The sequence below is a fragment of the Semicossyphus pulcher genome, unplaced genomic scaffold, assembly GCF_022749685.1.
Source record: "Semicossyphus pulcher isolate SPU_LCO1_2020_fin unplaced genomic scaffold, fSemPul1.0.p SCAF_27, whole genome shotgun sequence".
Lineage (NCBI taxonomy): Eukaryota > Metazoa > Chordata > Actinopteri > Labriformes > Labridae > Semicossyphus > Semicossyphus pulcher.
Genome location: NW_027211701.1, coordinates 122,540 through 138,725, shown reverse-complemented (window position 1 = coordinate 138,725; position 16,186 = coordinate 122,540). Strand labels below are relative to the sequence as shown.

Below are 16,186 nucleotides of genomic sequence, written 5' to 3'. Positions count from 1 at the left end.
GTATTATAAACATGACCAGCGCATTATAAACATGACTTCAGTTTATGATAAACGTGACTTCAGCGTATGATAAACATGACTTCAGCGTATGATAAACATGACTTCAGTGTATTATAAACATGACCAGTGCATTATAATCATGACTGCAGTTTATTATAAACATGACTTCAGCGTATTATAAACGTGACTTCAGTGTATTATAAACATGACTTTAGTGTATTATAAACATGACCAGCGCATTATAAACATGACTTCAGCGTATTATAAACGTGACTTCAGTGTATTATAAACATGACTTCAGTGTATTATAAACATGACCAGCGCATTATAAACATGACTTCAGTGTATTATAAACATGACCAGCGCATTATAAACGTGACCTTAGTGTATTATAAGCATGACTTCAGCGTATTATAAACATGACCAGCGCATTATAAACATGATTTCAGTTTATTATAAACATGACTTTAGTGTATTATAAACATGACCAGCGCATTATTAACATGACTTCAGTTTATTATAAACATGACTTCAGCGTATTATAAACGTGACTTCAGTGTATTATAAACATGACTTCAGTTTATTATAAACGTGACTTCAGTGTATTATAAACATGACTTCAGTTTATTATAAACGTGACTTCAGCGTATTATAAACATGACTTCAGTGTATTATAAACATGACTTCAGCGTATTATAAACATGACCAGCGCATTATAAACATGACATTAGTTTATTATAAACATGACTTTAGTGTATTATAAACATGACCAGCGCATTATAAACATGACTTGTTTATTATAAACATGACCAGCGCATTATAAACATGACTTCAGCGTATTATAAACGTGACTTCAGCGTATTATAAACATGACTTCAGTTTATGATAAACGTGACTTCAGTGTATTATAAACGTGACTTCAGCGTATTATAAATATGACTTTAGTGTATTATAAACATGACTTCAGTTTATGATAAACGTGACTTCAGTGTATTATAAACATGACTTCAGCGTATTATAAACATGACTTCAATTTATGATAAACGTGACTTCAGTGTATTATAAACATGACCAGCGCATTATAAACATGACTTCAGCGTATTATAAACGTGACTTCAGTGTATTATAAACATGACCAGTGCATTATAAACATGACTGCAGTTTATTATAAACATGACTTCAGCGTATTATAAACGTGACTTCAGTGTATTATAAACATGACTTTAGTGTATTATAAACATGACCAGCGCATTATAAACATGACTTCAGCGTATTATAAACGTGACTTCAGTGTATCATAAACATGACTTCGGTGTATTATAAACATGACTTTAGTGTATTATAAACATGACCAGCGCATTATAAACATGACTTCAGCGTATTATAAACATGACTTCAGCGTATTATAAACATGACTTCGGTGTATTATAAACGTGACTTCAGTGTATTATGAACATGACTTCAGCGTATTATAAACATGACTTCAGCGTATTATAAACATGACTTCAGTTTATGATAAACGTGACTTCAGTGTATTATAAACGTGACTTCAGTGTATTATAAATATGACTTTAGTGTATTATAAACATGACTTCAGTTTATGATAAACGTGACTTCAGTGTATTATAAACATGACTTCAGCGTATTATAAACATGACTTTAGTGTATTATAAACATGACTTCAGCGTATTATAAACATGACCTCAGTTTATGATAAACATGACTTCAGCGTATTATAAACGTGACTTCAGTGTATTATAAACATGACTTCAGTTTATGATAAACGTGACTTCAGTTTATTATAAACGTGACTTCAGTGTATTATAAACATGACTTCAGCGTATTATAAACATGACCAGCGCATTATAAACGTGACTTCAGCGTATAATAAACGTGACATCAGTTTATTATAAACATGACTTCAGTGTATTATAAACATGACTTCAGCGTATTATAAACATGACCAGCGCATTATAAACATGACCTCAGTGTATTATAAACATGACTTTAGTGTATTATAAACATGACCAGCGCATTATAAACATGACTTGTTCATTATAAACATGACCGGCGCATTTTAAACATGACTTCAGCGTATTATAAACATGACTTCAGTGTATTATAAACATGATCAGTGCATTATAAACATGACTTCAGTGTACTATAAACATGACTTCAGTGTATTATAAACATGACCAGTGCATTATAAACATGACTGCAGTTTATTATAAACATGACTTCAGCGTATTATAAACGTGACTTCAGTGTATCATAAACATGACTTCGGTGTATTATAAACGTGACTTCAGTGTATTATAAACATGACTTCAGTTTATTATAAACATGACTTTAGTGTATTATAAACATGACCAGCGCATTATAAACATGACTTCAGCGTATTATAAACGTGACTTCAGTGTATCATAAACATGACTTCAGTGTATTATAAACATGACTTCAGCGTATTATAAACGTGACTTGGGCGTATAATAAACATGACTTCAGCGTATTATAAACATGACTCCAGCGTATTATAAACGTGACTTCAGTGTATCATAAACATGACTTCAGTGTATTATAAACATGACTTCAGCGTATTATAAACATGACTTGGGCGTATAATAAACATGACTTCAGTGTATTATAAACATGACTTCAGCGTATTATAAACATGACTTCAGCGTATTATAAACGTGACTTCAGTGTATCATAAACATGACTTCAGTGTATTATAAACATGACTTCAGCGTATTATAAACATGACTTGGGCGTATAATAAACATGACTTCAGCGTATTATAAACATGACTTCAGTTTATGATAAACGTGACTTCAGTGTATTATAAACGTGACTTCAGCGTATTATAAATATGACTTTAGTGTATTATAAACATGACTTCAGTTTATGATAAACGTGACTTCAGTGTATTATAAACATGACTTCAGCGTATTATAAACATGACTTCAATTTATGATAAACGTGACTTCAGTGTATTATAAACATGACCAGCGCATTATAAACATGACTTCAGCGTATTATAAACGTGACTTCAGTGTATTATAAACATGACCAGTGCATTATAAACATGACTGCAGTTTATTATAAACATGACTTCAGCGTATTATAAACGTGACTTCAGTGTATTATAAACATGACTTTAGTGTATTATAAACATGACCAGCGCATTATAAACATGACTTCAGCGTATTATAAACGTGACTTCAGTGTATCATAAACATGACTTCGGTGTATTATAAACATGACTTTAGTGTATTATAAACATGACCAGCGCATTATAAACATGACTTCAGCGTATTATAAACATGACTTCAGCGTATTATAAACATGACTTCGGTGTATTATAAACGTGACTTCAGTGTATTATGAACATGACTTCAGCGTATTATAAACATGACTTCAGCGTATTATAAACATGACTTCAGTTTATGATAAACGTGACTTCAGTGTATTATAAACGTGACTTCAGTGTATTATAAATATGACTTTAGTGTATTATAAACATGACTTCAGTTTATGATAAACGTGACTTCAGTGTATTATAAACATGACTTCAGCGTATTATAAACATGACTTTAGTGTATTATAAACATGACTTCAGCGTATTATAAACATGACCTCAGTTTATGATAAACATGACTTCAGCGTATTATAAACGTGACTTCAGTGTATTATAAACATGACTTCAGTTTATGATAAACGTGACTTCAGTTTATTATAAACGTGACTTCAGTGTATTATAAACATGACTTCAGCGTATTATAAACATGACCAGCGCATTATAAACGTGACTTCAGCGTATAATAAACGTGACATCAGTTTATTATAAACATGACTTCAGTGTATTATAAACATGACTTCAGCGTATTATAAACATGACCAGCGCATTATAAACATGACCTCAGTGTATTATAAACATGACTTTAGTGTATTATAAACATGACCAGCGCATTATAAACATGACTTGTTCATTATAAACATGACCGGCGCATTTTAAACATGACTTCAGCGTATTATAAACGTGACTTCAGTGTATTATAAACATGACTTCAGTGTATTATAAACATGACCAGTGCATTATAAACATGACTGCAGTTTATTATAAACATGACTTCAGCGTATTATAAACGTGACTTCAGTGTATCATAAACATGACTTCGGTGTATTATAAACGTGACTTCAGTGTATTATAAACATGACTTCAGTTTATTATAAACATGACTTTAGTGTATTATAAACATGACCAGCGCATTATAAACATGACTTCAGCGTATTATAAACGTGACTTCAGTGTATCATAAACATGACTTCAGTGTATTATAAACATGACTTCAGCGTATTATAAACGTGACTTGGGCGTATAATAAACATGACTTCAGCGTATTATAAACATGACTCCAGCGTATTATAAACGTGACTTCAGTGTATCATAAACATGACTTCAGTGTATTATAAACATGACTTCAGCGTATTATAAACATGACTTGGGCGTATAATAAACATGACTTCAGTGTATTATAAACATGACTTCAGCGTATTATAAACATGACTTCAGCGTATTATAAACGTGACTTCAGTGTATCATAAACATGACTTCAGTGTATTATAAACATGACTTCAGCGTATTATAAACATGACTTGGGCGTATAATAAACATGACTTCAGCGTATTATAAACATGACTCCAGCGTATTACAAACATGACTCCAGCATATTATGAACATCACTTCAGCATATTATGAACATTATGATCAGCGATCAAACAAAGCCCGTCCATGCCCCCTTGTGGCACCGGGTCCGCTGTGATTCCCTGCGGTCCGCAAACATCAGGGAATCACTGACAGCCCCCCTAAATAGACGCAAGTCGGTGACACCTAACCACGATGGCAATTTGTCAGTATCAGCAATAATATAACTATCACTATTTGTATTAGCTACCAGAACTCATAGAAGATATTGTATTACTCATATATTTCTCCACTTTTACCTCTCTGAATAACCACATTAGAGTGACGACATGAGACTGTTTTACGTGCCGAGTTGGCTCGGTAACCAGCGCATGCACGGTTAAACGAATGTGTTGCTCAACCATCCTCATTTATTGACTTTTACAGAAATTTCTTATCATTACACTTTACTTCCTGTCTCCTGGTCACATGACTATGGATCAACAAAACTCAGAGAAGTGAAATACATGAAAAACTATTAAATGTTCAACAACATTCCCAAAAATGACACATAAATATAAACCTCACTCTACTTAAGCTAATTAAATTATTTAAACAATATAAACCAATTTATTACAGATAAATGTTGCTGACAGAACAAATGATAGATAGATACATAGATAGATAGATAGATAGATACTTCATTAATTCCCAGGGAAATTTAGGATTTAATAGAACTAATAACAGTTCGGTAGCCACCATAACCGCGCGGCAGCTCTGGCAGGTCCCGACAGATCACAGTTGCAACCGGCAGTTCCCCTGGCAGGTTCCGGTAGCCACCATAAATGCCATGGGAGATACTGGCAGGTACTGGCAGCCACCAGAACTGCCACTACTGCTCTGGCAGATTGTGGCAGGTCATGATAGTTCTGGCAGTTCCCCTGTCAGCTACCGGATGTGCCACAGCAAGCTACCGCTACCACAATTGAGCTTGCCCTCTCTCGTGTATTATAAACATGACTTCAGTGTATTATGAACATGATGTTCCTGTCATGTTAACTTTGACTCACATCATTTTCGTATAAAACTGATTATTATATTTATTTAATTGAAGGACAATCACAGAGCACATTAACTCATTTAAAACACCTCCGGCATCTTCATCACAATGTGAGTCTCGTCTCACATTATCCTGCTTATTACTCGCCTATAAAGTATTCATTTGAATTTTCTGGGGGTCCTGCTCACCCTTCAGGGGTTTATCTGCTAACCTGCTCACTATACATCATCCCTTACATAAATGTGAATCACTTCATTTGATGTACGTTGGATAATTTGTGAACAGCGATTTACACATACCACAAGGTGGCAGTATGGGACTAGTAAGGTTTTGACGACAGTTATCATGTGTCACAAAGAAGTGTTGTAAAAAATGGATGTAAATCTGAGAGAACAAAAGGTTGGAGCGAGATGTGACCGTTCATGTAATGCTTCACCATTTCCAGTAAAAGGAAGTCAAAGGCGCAGCGCGATGCTTGGTCATCTTCTCAGTAGTTCCCGCTTTGTTCCCACAACCTTCACATGTACCTCCTTCAATCAGTGAGAAATTACACATATTTCTGAATACATTAGCTGCTATATAGATACATAGTGTCTATTATAGACAGACACTTTGGTGATAAATGAAGGTTTTTTTATTGATTAATTGATTGATTATGATGTAGTCTCAGCCCTACAGAATCTGAGACACTAAGTATTCAGCGTCCTGTCCTTCATCAACATTTCATCACAGCAACATTTGATTCTTTATCCTAACCTGTTGCAGAGACGTCTTACAGAAGCTGCATTTGTCGGGGAGGGATGGTTATGATGACTCTTAGCTAACTGTAAGGCACTGTAGCTTTACTGAGGGGCAAAAGACAATTTAAAATCAGGCTTGTTTTGCTGAACTGATTCCAAATATATGACTTCAGGGAAAGTTCATTTGAAAAACTTCAGAGGAAAGAAATAAGAGTCAGCTAAGAAAAAAAACAAAGAACAAAACAAGGGAAAAGAAGAGAGAACAAAAAATGGACAAAGGAACAATCGTGATTCCTTCCTTTGCCTTCTTATTATTCATTTCTTCAATGTATACAGTTATTTAATGAAAAAGTAATATATTTTGATTCTAAATACACAACTTTTCTATTAAAGTACAACCATATAGAGACAGGCAGAAAACATCATCAATCAGTAAACCTGAATTCATGAATCATTTACTCTATTAAGAGTGACGTAGTAAGTTCTGATTATTTCTTCTTCACTCTCAGAATTACTGGAAACATCCCAGCTAGCAGGGAATGTTCCCATAACATTGGCTAACATTACCTACAAGTTCTAATTACGTTTGAAAGAAAACATTTTAATCTAATATTCAAAGAACCTTTTAAGGATGTTTATCATTTCAAATAAAGTTTTTGTGACGTTAAAACGTAAACGTTATACGGATGTTATTGAGGCCTGGGATGTCAGAACGCCTTTTATGAAACATTCGCTCAATGTTACATAAAAACGAAGGTAGAACATGCTGACTGCAACACTCTGAGGATCTTTTCAGGGTATTAGTACGGCCTGAACTATCAGAACGTGATTTATAAAACGTTCCTGAAATGTGATTTTAACATTCTCACTGCAACTTTCTGAAGATGTTTTCAGAGAACATTCTCCTGCTATTAAAAACATTGCACGTAAAATTCTCAGAACGTTCTTAGAACCAAAAATGTCCAGCTTGGGTCAGCATGTCACATTCTGTTCCAGCTTCATCAAACAGTGTCAGACTGAGCTGGATCCTGTTTACATTTACCATCAAGCTGCAGAACACTTTGTACGTTTCACTGTTATTGTACACTTCATATTTCAGATGTTATATTATATTCTTTAGATTTTCCTTTACTGAAGATTTGTTGATTGATTTTCAAACATCTCTGATCACTGTTGGAGGAGCCTGGGATCTTTAATGACTGATTATTGATTGAACTAAGAATTTCATTTCCTTTGACGGATTAAGTGTTGTGAAACTTTAAGTCCATTTTTATGTTGTTTGCTGTTTGACCTGGATTATATTATTATTGATATTATTAAAGCTGAAGCAACATTACCATCAAAGGCCAGCAATGTAATAACATGACATCCACAAACAGAGCTCTAAATGGATGATTGTTTGTCCAAATGGACCAGTTTACCAGAACAGATCCAAGGGCAGTGACTGCAGAACATGTAATGAAATCAGGATAAACTCTCACGTCCACAATCACTGTTAGTGTGTGTGTTCACTTTCAAAGACCTTTAATATAAATGTGTCCATAGAATGGATGGTGTTATTTTAAAGTGGGTCAGTGTGAAGTTATGTGCAGAATAAGAGGAGGAGCAGTGAACGAGGACTCCATGCAGTTTCCTCCTCTTCATCAGAGCGTGATGTAATGACAGCCTCAGGCTTGTCGCTCTATTTAAGTTCACTGTATTGTGGTGAATGCATGGAGTCCTCTTTCTCTGCTGCTTACAGTCTGTTGTTCTGCAGCTGATACAGAGACATGATGTACACTGTTTATCACTTAACATTACCTCAGATAACAGAGAAGAAAGAAACATTAAAATCACAAAATCCCGCAGGTTCAAACATAAAATATGACAGGGTCACCTTCTTAAACACAAGAAATAACCACAAGTTTTATTTTTCTTGGGTCGAGGCTCTTTTAAAACACAATATCAGAACGAGCCTGCAGACAAGAAAGAGGGCAAAAGACAACAAGGGAAGCATCAAAGAAGAAGGAGGGCAGCAGGCGGGAGAAGTCTCTGCTGCCTGAGCTGGAATTTAAAAATAGTCCAGTCCTGAGAAATCTGATGAATCTGTGTTCACATTTTAGTCTTTTACAGGGCAGTGAATTAGGAAGAGTTATTTTTGTTTCTGATCACTTATCAGGGTGTCAGCTCAGAGCAGAGAACATTAACATCTACAGTAACTCTGCATATAATGCACATTCATGTAATATTATACTTGGAGAGATAAAAATTGAGTTTTTACTTCCAGAGTAAAAACAGGGTCATTGAAGTAGGGCAACTAAATATAACAGCAGACACAAAGACTTCTGTGTGTCCACCGATTGGCTAAGATTAAACACGTGTTGACACTTGCTGTAAATCATCAGAGTCAGAAAACTTCCAAAACCATTAAAAAAGTTTTTTTTTATCATTATGACCTTTGTTGTTTCTTCAGCGAACAGAGGTCAATGACATCAGAGCGACTGATACCTTATATACACCATAAATGTTCCAGTTATTCTGTCCCCAGTTTAGTCACATGACTCAACAGACAGAAGGCTTGTTTCTTGCTATGAGTCTTTAAATCACATTTAAACACACAGAGCACTTCCTGTTGACGAGTCCTCCTCTGCTGTGTGACAACGCCCCACAGTGGACACCCTTCAAATCACACTCTATTGTTAGAAGAATACAGCATTAGCACTGCAATACTCATGATAATTAGGACAATCCTGAAACAGAACACCTACACCTGCTTACAACTACATTACCCACGATCCATCGCTGTCAGAGAAAACAAACCACTCTCAGCTAGTTTGTTGTCTCCTTTGTCTCTCCTCTGTTATCGCTTCTTTGCCTCTTAGTTGTCTCTTCTTTGTGTCTTATTTTTTATCTTTGTTGTCACTTTGTTGTCTTTTTGTTGTCTCTTGGTCCATTTGTTGACTCTTCTTTTGTCTTTGTTTTGTCTTTGTTCGTTTGTCTCTTCTGTGTCCCTTCTTTGTCTCTATTTGGTCTCTTTGTTGTCTCTTCTTTGTGTCTTTGTTGTCTCCGCTTTGTCTCAGGGTTCTGTCCTCTTCCTGCCTCTCTCTGTTTCAGGTTGTATTAAAATATTTCTCTTTCTCTCAGTTTGTTCACAGTTCTCTCGAGGCGTCTACGCCATCTTTGGCTTCTACGATAAGAAGTCGGTCAACACAATCACGTCCTTCTGTGAGACGCTGCACGTGTCATTCATCACGCCGTCCTTCCCCGCTGAAGGAATGAATCAGTTTGTTTTGCAGATGAGGCCGGACATCAAAGGGCCACTGGTGTCTTTAGTGGAGTACTACAAGTGGGACAAGTTTGCTTACCTGTACGACAGTGACAGAGGTGAGGACAGTCTCAGTATTCTGATTGGCTTCAATGTTTTGTTATAAAAAACTGAGGAGCTGACTAATTTTGACACAGTTTGTAATAACACTCTTCATGTATACACCAATATCGATGTATCTGACAAATCAATTATTTCTGATATAAACTGATATATTTACGATGCTTTAGTATTTATACATTTAATAAATCAGATGAAGATTACAATGGGAAATGTTTGACTGTTATTGATGTTTTTCATACAGTATGTATTGTATGTATATGTTGTGGTTGAATGTTATGTGACAGTCATGAAATCAGTGTGGAACACCAACCTGGCATGTACGCAGTGCACTGTCAGCAATACAAGAGTGTTTGTCTGATTGTTTACAAGACAACTAAATAAAACGACTCGACTGATGTAACTGTGTGCTGTGTTGCAGGTCTGTCGACCCTTCAGGTGATTCTGGATACTGCAGCCGAGAAGAAATGGGTCGTCACCGCGATCAACGTCGGAAACCTGAAAGACGAGAGGAAGGACGAAGCGTACCGCTCCCTGTTCCAGGTACTGATGTTCTGTTCATACATGTTCTACTGATGTTCTGCTGGTCTACTGATGTTCTATTTAAACAAAATGGTCTACTGATGTTCTGTTCATCCGTGTTCTACTGATGTGCTGTTCATACAACATGTTCTACCGATGTTCTGTTCATACAACATGTTCTACTCATGTTCTGTTCATACAACATGTTCTACTGATGTTCTGCTCATACATGATCTACTGATTTGCTGTTCATACAACATGTTCTACTGATGTTCTATTCATACATGTTCTACTTATATTCTGTTCATTCAACATGTTCTACTGATGTTCTGCTCATACATGTTCTACTGATGTTCTGTTCATACAACATGTTCTACTGATGTTCTATTCATACATGTTCTACTGATGTTCTATTCATACATGTTCTACTGATGTTCTGTTCATACAACATGTTCTACTGATGTTCTATTCATACATGTTCTACTGATGTTCTGTTCATACATGTTCTACTGATGTTCTGTTCATACCACATGTTCTACTGATATTCTGTTCATACAACATGTTCTACTGATGTTCTGTTCATACAACATGTTCTACTGATGTTCTATTCATACATGTTCTACTGATGTTCTGTTCATACATGTTCTACTGATATTCTGTACATACAACATGTTCTACTGATGTTCTATTTAAACAAAATGGTCTACTGATGTTCTGTTCATACAACATGCTCTACTGATGTTCTGCTCATACATGTTCTATTGATGTTCTGTCCATACATGTTCTACTGATGTTCTGCTCATACATGTTCTACTGATGTTCTGCTCATACATGTTCTACTGATGTTCTGCTCATACATGTTCTACTGATTTACTGTTCATACAGCATGTTCTATTGATGTTCTGCTCATTCAACATGTTCTACTGATTTACTGTTCATACAGTATGTTCTATTGATGTTCTGCTCATTCAACATGGTCTACTGATGTTCTGTTCATTCATGTTCTACTGATTTACTGTTCATACAACATGTTCTACTGATGTTCTATTCATTCATGTTCTACTGATATTCTGTTCATACAACATGTTCCACCGATGTTCTGGTCATGCATGTTCTACTGATGTTCTGGTCATACATGTTCTACTGATGTTCTGTTCATACATGTTCTACTGATTTACTGTTCATACAGCATGTTCTATTGATGTTCTGCTCATTCAACATGTTCTACTGATGTTCTGTTCATACATGTTCTACTGATTTGCTGTTCATACAACATGTTCTACCGATGTTCTATTTATACATGTTCTACTGATGTGCTGTTCATACAACATGTTCTACTGATGTCCTATTTATACATGTTCTACTGATGTTTTATTCATACATGTTCTACTGATATTCTGTTCATTGAACATGTTCTACTGATGTTCTGTTCATACATCTTCTACTGATGTTCTGTTCATACATGTTCTATTGATGTTCTGTTCATACAACATGTTCTACTGATGTTCTTTTTAAAAAAAATGGTCTACTGATGTTCTGTCCATACATGTTCTACTGATGTTTTGCTCATACGACATGTTCTACTGATTTGCTGTTCATACAGCATGTTCTACTGATGTTCTATTCATACATGTTCTACTGAACCTTTGTCCCTGTCAGGAAAACCCGCCTCAGTCTGAATAACATTAAAGACACTAAAGATGTTGGATGTTTGTGTTTTAGGACCTGGAGATCCGTAAGGAACGACGAATCATCCTGGACTGTGAACAAGACAAAGTCAAAGACATCATGGAACAGGTTCATTTCAGTCTTCTCTTTATTCCTGATATCAATAATAACATCCTTTCATGATCAGAAGCTTGTGCTGCACCTTCAACCTGTGACTGATCCTCACTGCAGTATGCTCTATGTTACACTGCAGTGTATTATAGCATATATAAACATATGTATATGCAGTGATACTGCAGTGCATTATATGTTTAATATAGGACACTGCAGTGTTTTATATATCTATATTCATCACTGCAGTGCATTATACAGTATATCTATATGCAACACTGCAGTATGTTATATGTTTAATATGCATTACTGCAGTGCATTATATACCCGTAGTGAACACTGTATTGCAGGACAGTGTTCAAAATGTTTAATATACAACACTGCAGTGTGCTGTATGTCTATGTTCAACATGCAGTGTATTATACAGTATATCTACATGTATCACTGCAGTGCATTATATATCTATATTAAATACTGCAGTACATTATATGTTTAATATACGGACAACACTGCAATATGTCTATATTCAACATGAAGTGTATTACATATCTATATTCAACACTGCCGTGTACTATATATCGATATTAATCACTGCAGTGTATTATATGTCTATATTCAACACTGCAGTTATAAACTTATCATGTACACATTGTAATATGAAATAATACAAGACACTGCAGTGAAATGTAATTAACACTATAAGGAGGCAGATCGGTTCCTCAGTGCTGAAATAAAAAATAACCAGCAGAATCTGAAGAAGCTTCATCCAACTCATCTTTTTCATGACCTTCATTGCAGAGGCTACTACAACTCTGATCCTCCTTACTCAGGATATCAGGCCAGTAGTGTTGGTGTCCCCTCTCTTATCTGAAAAAGGGGACTGATTTTGTATTTATAGAGCAATTGAAGGAGTAAGTGTTACTGTTTATTACTGACTCAGCTTGTACTGTTTTGCCTTCAGGTGATCACTATAGGCCGACACGTGAAGGGTTACCACTACATCATCGCTAACCTGGTGAGTCATGTCAGTGTTTATTTCTCGACTATCAAACTACAGAAGCTCTCTTTTTATAAAGATCCATTCTGCTTCAGTTCTGTTTCAGGTAGATTAGCTGTGTTAACATAGCATAGCTACATTGAATAGAGTGAGATAGAAAATAAAAGTGTATAGCTGTATCCCAATTCAGGGGCTGCATCCTTCAAAGGAAGTATTTGAAGGCCGATTGCGTCACAACGTCGCGTTGAAGGCTGTCCCAATTCAAAGGCTCCTTCAGATGGGGCCGACAATGCGTCCTCCTTTTTCCAGGCCACGAAGGAACCATTGGGTGCATCCTTTGTGGCCCAACATATCTCCAGATTCATTGCGAGCCAATTCAAACAAGATGGCGACATCTCAAGCAGCAGAGGAGTACACTTTAAATGTAAAAGTTTTTGGTTTCAACTAAATCGAGTAGCTCGCCTTACTAATGTTTAAAAAACGAAAGGGCCCTTGAAACTTAAAATTATCTTTAAAATAATAGGTTACATTATTAGAGTTACATTACGTTAGTTATGTAAGCTAGCTAGCTTGCTAGGCGACAGGAGCGGTGTTTGGTCACGCAAGGGTAAGGGCGGGAACAGCTGGTGATGCAAACAGGAAATCCTCTGTAGACCAGAACATCACACAGGCTACGAATGACGCATCCTCCGTAGACCAACTCCTTCGAAGGATGCAGCCCCTAAATTGAGACATAGCTTATTTGTCCTTCTGATTTTGTTGTTGTTGTTATTGATCTTTATTTTTGATCTTGTTGAACATTTTTAATGATCTTGTTGTTCATCTTGTTGATCTTGTTTCAGGGTTTTGTAGACGGCGACCTCTCTAAAATCCAATATGGAGGAGCAAACGTTTCGGGCTTTCAGATCGTAGATTTTGATGATCCTGTGGTGGCGAAGTTTGACCAGCGATGGGAGGCTCTGGAGGAGAAAGAATATCCCGGAGCTGACACGCGGATCAGAGTAAGATTTATTAGTTAAAAATTAGTTTTAATTTGTTTAAATCATTCTAAGTGGGATTTAATCAGTTTACAGTAAATTGGTCCATATATGCCTGATTACCTGGAGCTTGCAAACTTGACACAAAAACTGTCCAACCAGTAGGTGTGTTGAGAGTCAAAAGCTTGACGTTTGTTAATCACTTATTTGTCCTTTAACTATTATGATTGATTTTTCCAGTATCAGTTCTGATTGAAAAACAATGATGCAACTGGCTGAGAGCATATTTAATAATCATAATAATATATTTCATAGCAACCACAGCCTCCAGTTTGTACAGCTGAACTTGAACCAGAACATAGATGTTCTCAGAGGTGACCAGGATGTATTCATTTGTGTTTTCAAGATTAAAGCAGGAGCTAACGCTAACCCTCCTTGTATGAATCTTTGTTCACCGTGTTCTCATAGGAGAGCCAGATTAACCTGTTCTAGGTCCTTTAGAGGTCCTCAGATATCCTGTTAGAACACACAGCAGTCTGCTCATAGTTCGACCCAAACATTTGTCCATGTTTCTGTCTGTCAGTACACCTCTGCCCTCACCTACGATGCCGTCAACGTGATGACAGAGGCCTTCCGCTTCCTTCACAAGCAGAGAATAGACATGAGTCGTCGTGGCAACAGTGGGGACTGTCTAGCCAATCCAGCCGTGCCGTGGGCTCAGGGCGTGGAGATTGAACGAGCCCTCAAACAGGTAATAATTGAATTAAGGCCTGATATACACCGACACAGTTCTGTTAGAACTGATTGGTTAGTAGTCAGTCTTTATAGAAGGATGAGTTGCAGCTGCAGCTGTGGAGCCTCTAAAAACACAGACTGAATCTGTTCAGGCGGATTGGTTAGATGTTAGATTTCTGTAGTGGAGACATTGAGTGATGAAGATGGAAACAGAACAGTGTTAAAGCATCCCGGCTGAAGTGTTGTGTTGAGCAGTGCAACCTCGTTCAGGTCGATTCTCTCAGCAGAAACGGAAAGGTGTTTCTGAAGATCCTTTAACTCAAACAGCTTCAATTTTGAACACAAATCTGCCACTTTGAACCAGATCGTCCTCCAAGTGTCGACCTTAGATGGTCCTAGGTTACTTTGATTACTGATACCCGGGTCACTTTCCTTTCTTGTCCCTGTTCCCACCAGGGATTCTGGACAACACAGCACAACATTTTGTTGAGTTGGAGTTGATTGGCTGGTGAAAAATTGTGTTTCTTTGGTAAAACTTTTGACAAAAATGTATTTGTATCAAGTTTCTGACCCTCTTCTCTGTGAAGCAGGACACGTCCCCTGACAGCTGAGAAACATTCAGTTATTTAAAGAACTCATCCTGTCCTGTGTTTGATTTATACTTTATACTGAAAGGTGTTTCTAGTATGTTGTCCACCACATTTCTATCAAAGAGGAGGCTGAAAAACAGAAACACTTCTTTGTTGAATGCAGCCAGGGCCGGCTCTGGCCATTGTGGTGCCCTGGGTGGGAGCGCCCCCCACTGCAAAAGGTATAATATCAGTTTTTCTGAATATCATTGTTTTAATCTACTGCATGGCATTTTGCAACACAGATTTGATATGTCAATAAAGACTGAACTTACAACAGTGTGTTAGGATATGACGACATTGTGGGGCCTTATCCAAGACTGAGCTCCCTCTATGCAACCACAGATCAACATCCACAGCTCGGACCAACTGAACTCATACACACTGAATCTGCCCGGAGCCTGGGCGTCATGATGATGACCAGCTAACCTTTAAGGTTCATGTGGCCTCGATTGCTCGGTCATGTGGATTTGCCCTGTACAACATCAGGAAGATCAGACCCTACCTGTCAGAGCATGCAACACACCTGCTGGTACAGGCTCTCGTGATATCACACATTGATTACTGCAACTCCCTCATGGCAGGCCTTCCTGCATACACATTCACACCTCTGTAGAGGATCCAGAACGCAGCAGCGTAATCTTCAATCAACCCAAAACAGCACGTCACTCCACTGTTCAGATCACTCCACTGCTCATA

The 16,186-nt window shown here is 36.8% G+C and overlaps 1 protein-coding gene across 4 annotated transcripts in view; it reads left to right on the top strand.

The window, feature by feature from the left end:
• LOC138604883 (glutamate receptor 2-like) overlaps positions 1-16,186 on the top strand; it is a 78,635-nt gene that overhangs the window by 15,556 nt on the left and 46,893 nt on the right. For all 4 annotated transcript variants that reach the window (XM_069676918.1, XM_069676916.1, XM_069676915.1 and 1 more), the window contains exons 3-8: positions 9,608-9,847; positions 10,270-10,391; positions 12,093-12,167; positions 13,111-13,164; positions 13,989-14,147; positions 14,707-14,874. In XM_069676918.1, the coding sequence (XP_069533019.1) occupies positions 9,608-9,847; positions 10,270-10,391; positions 12,093-12,167; positions 13,111-13,164; positions 13,989-14,147; positions 14,707-14,874 (818 nt within the window). The remainder of the gene's footprint in view (positions 1-9,607; positions 9,848-10,269; positions 10,392-12,092; positions 12,168-13,110; positions 13,165-13,988; positions 14,148-14,706; positions 14,875-16,186) is intronic.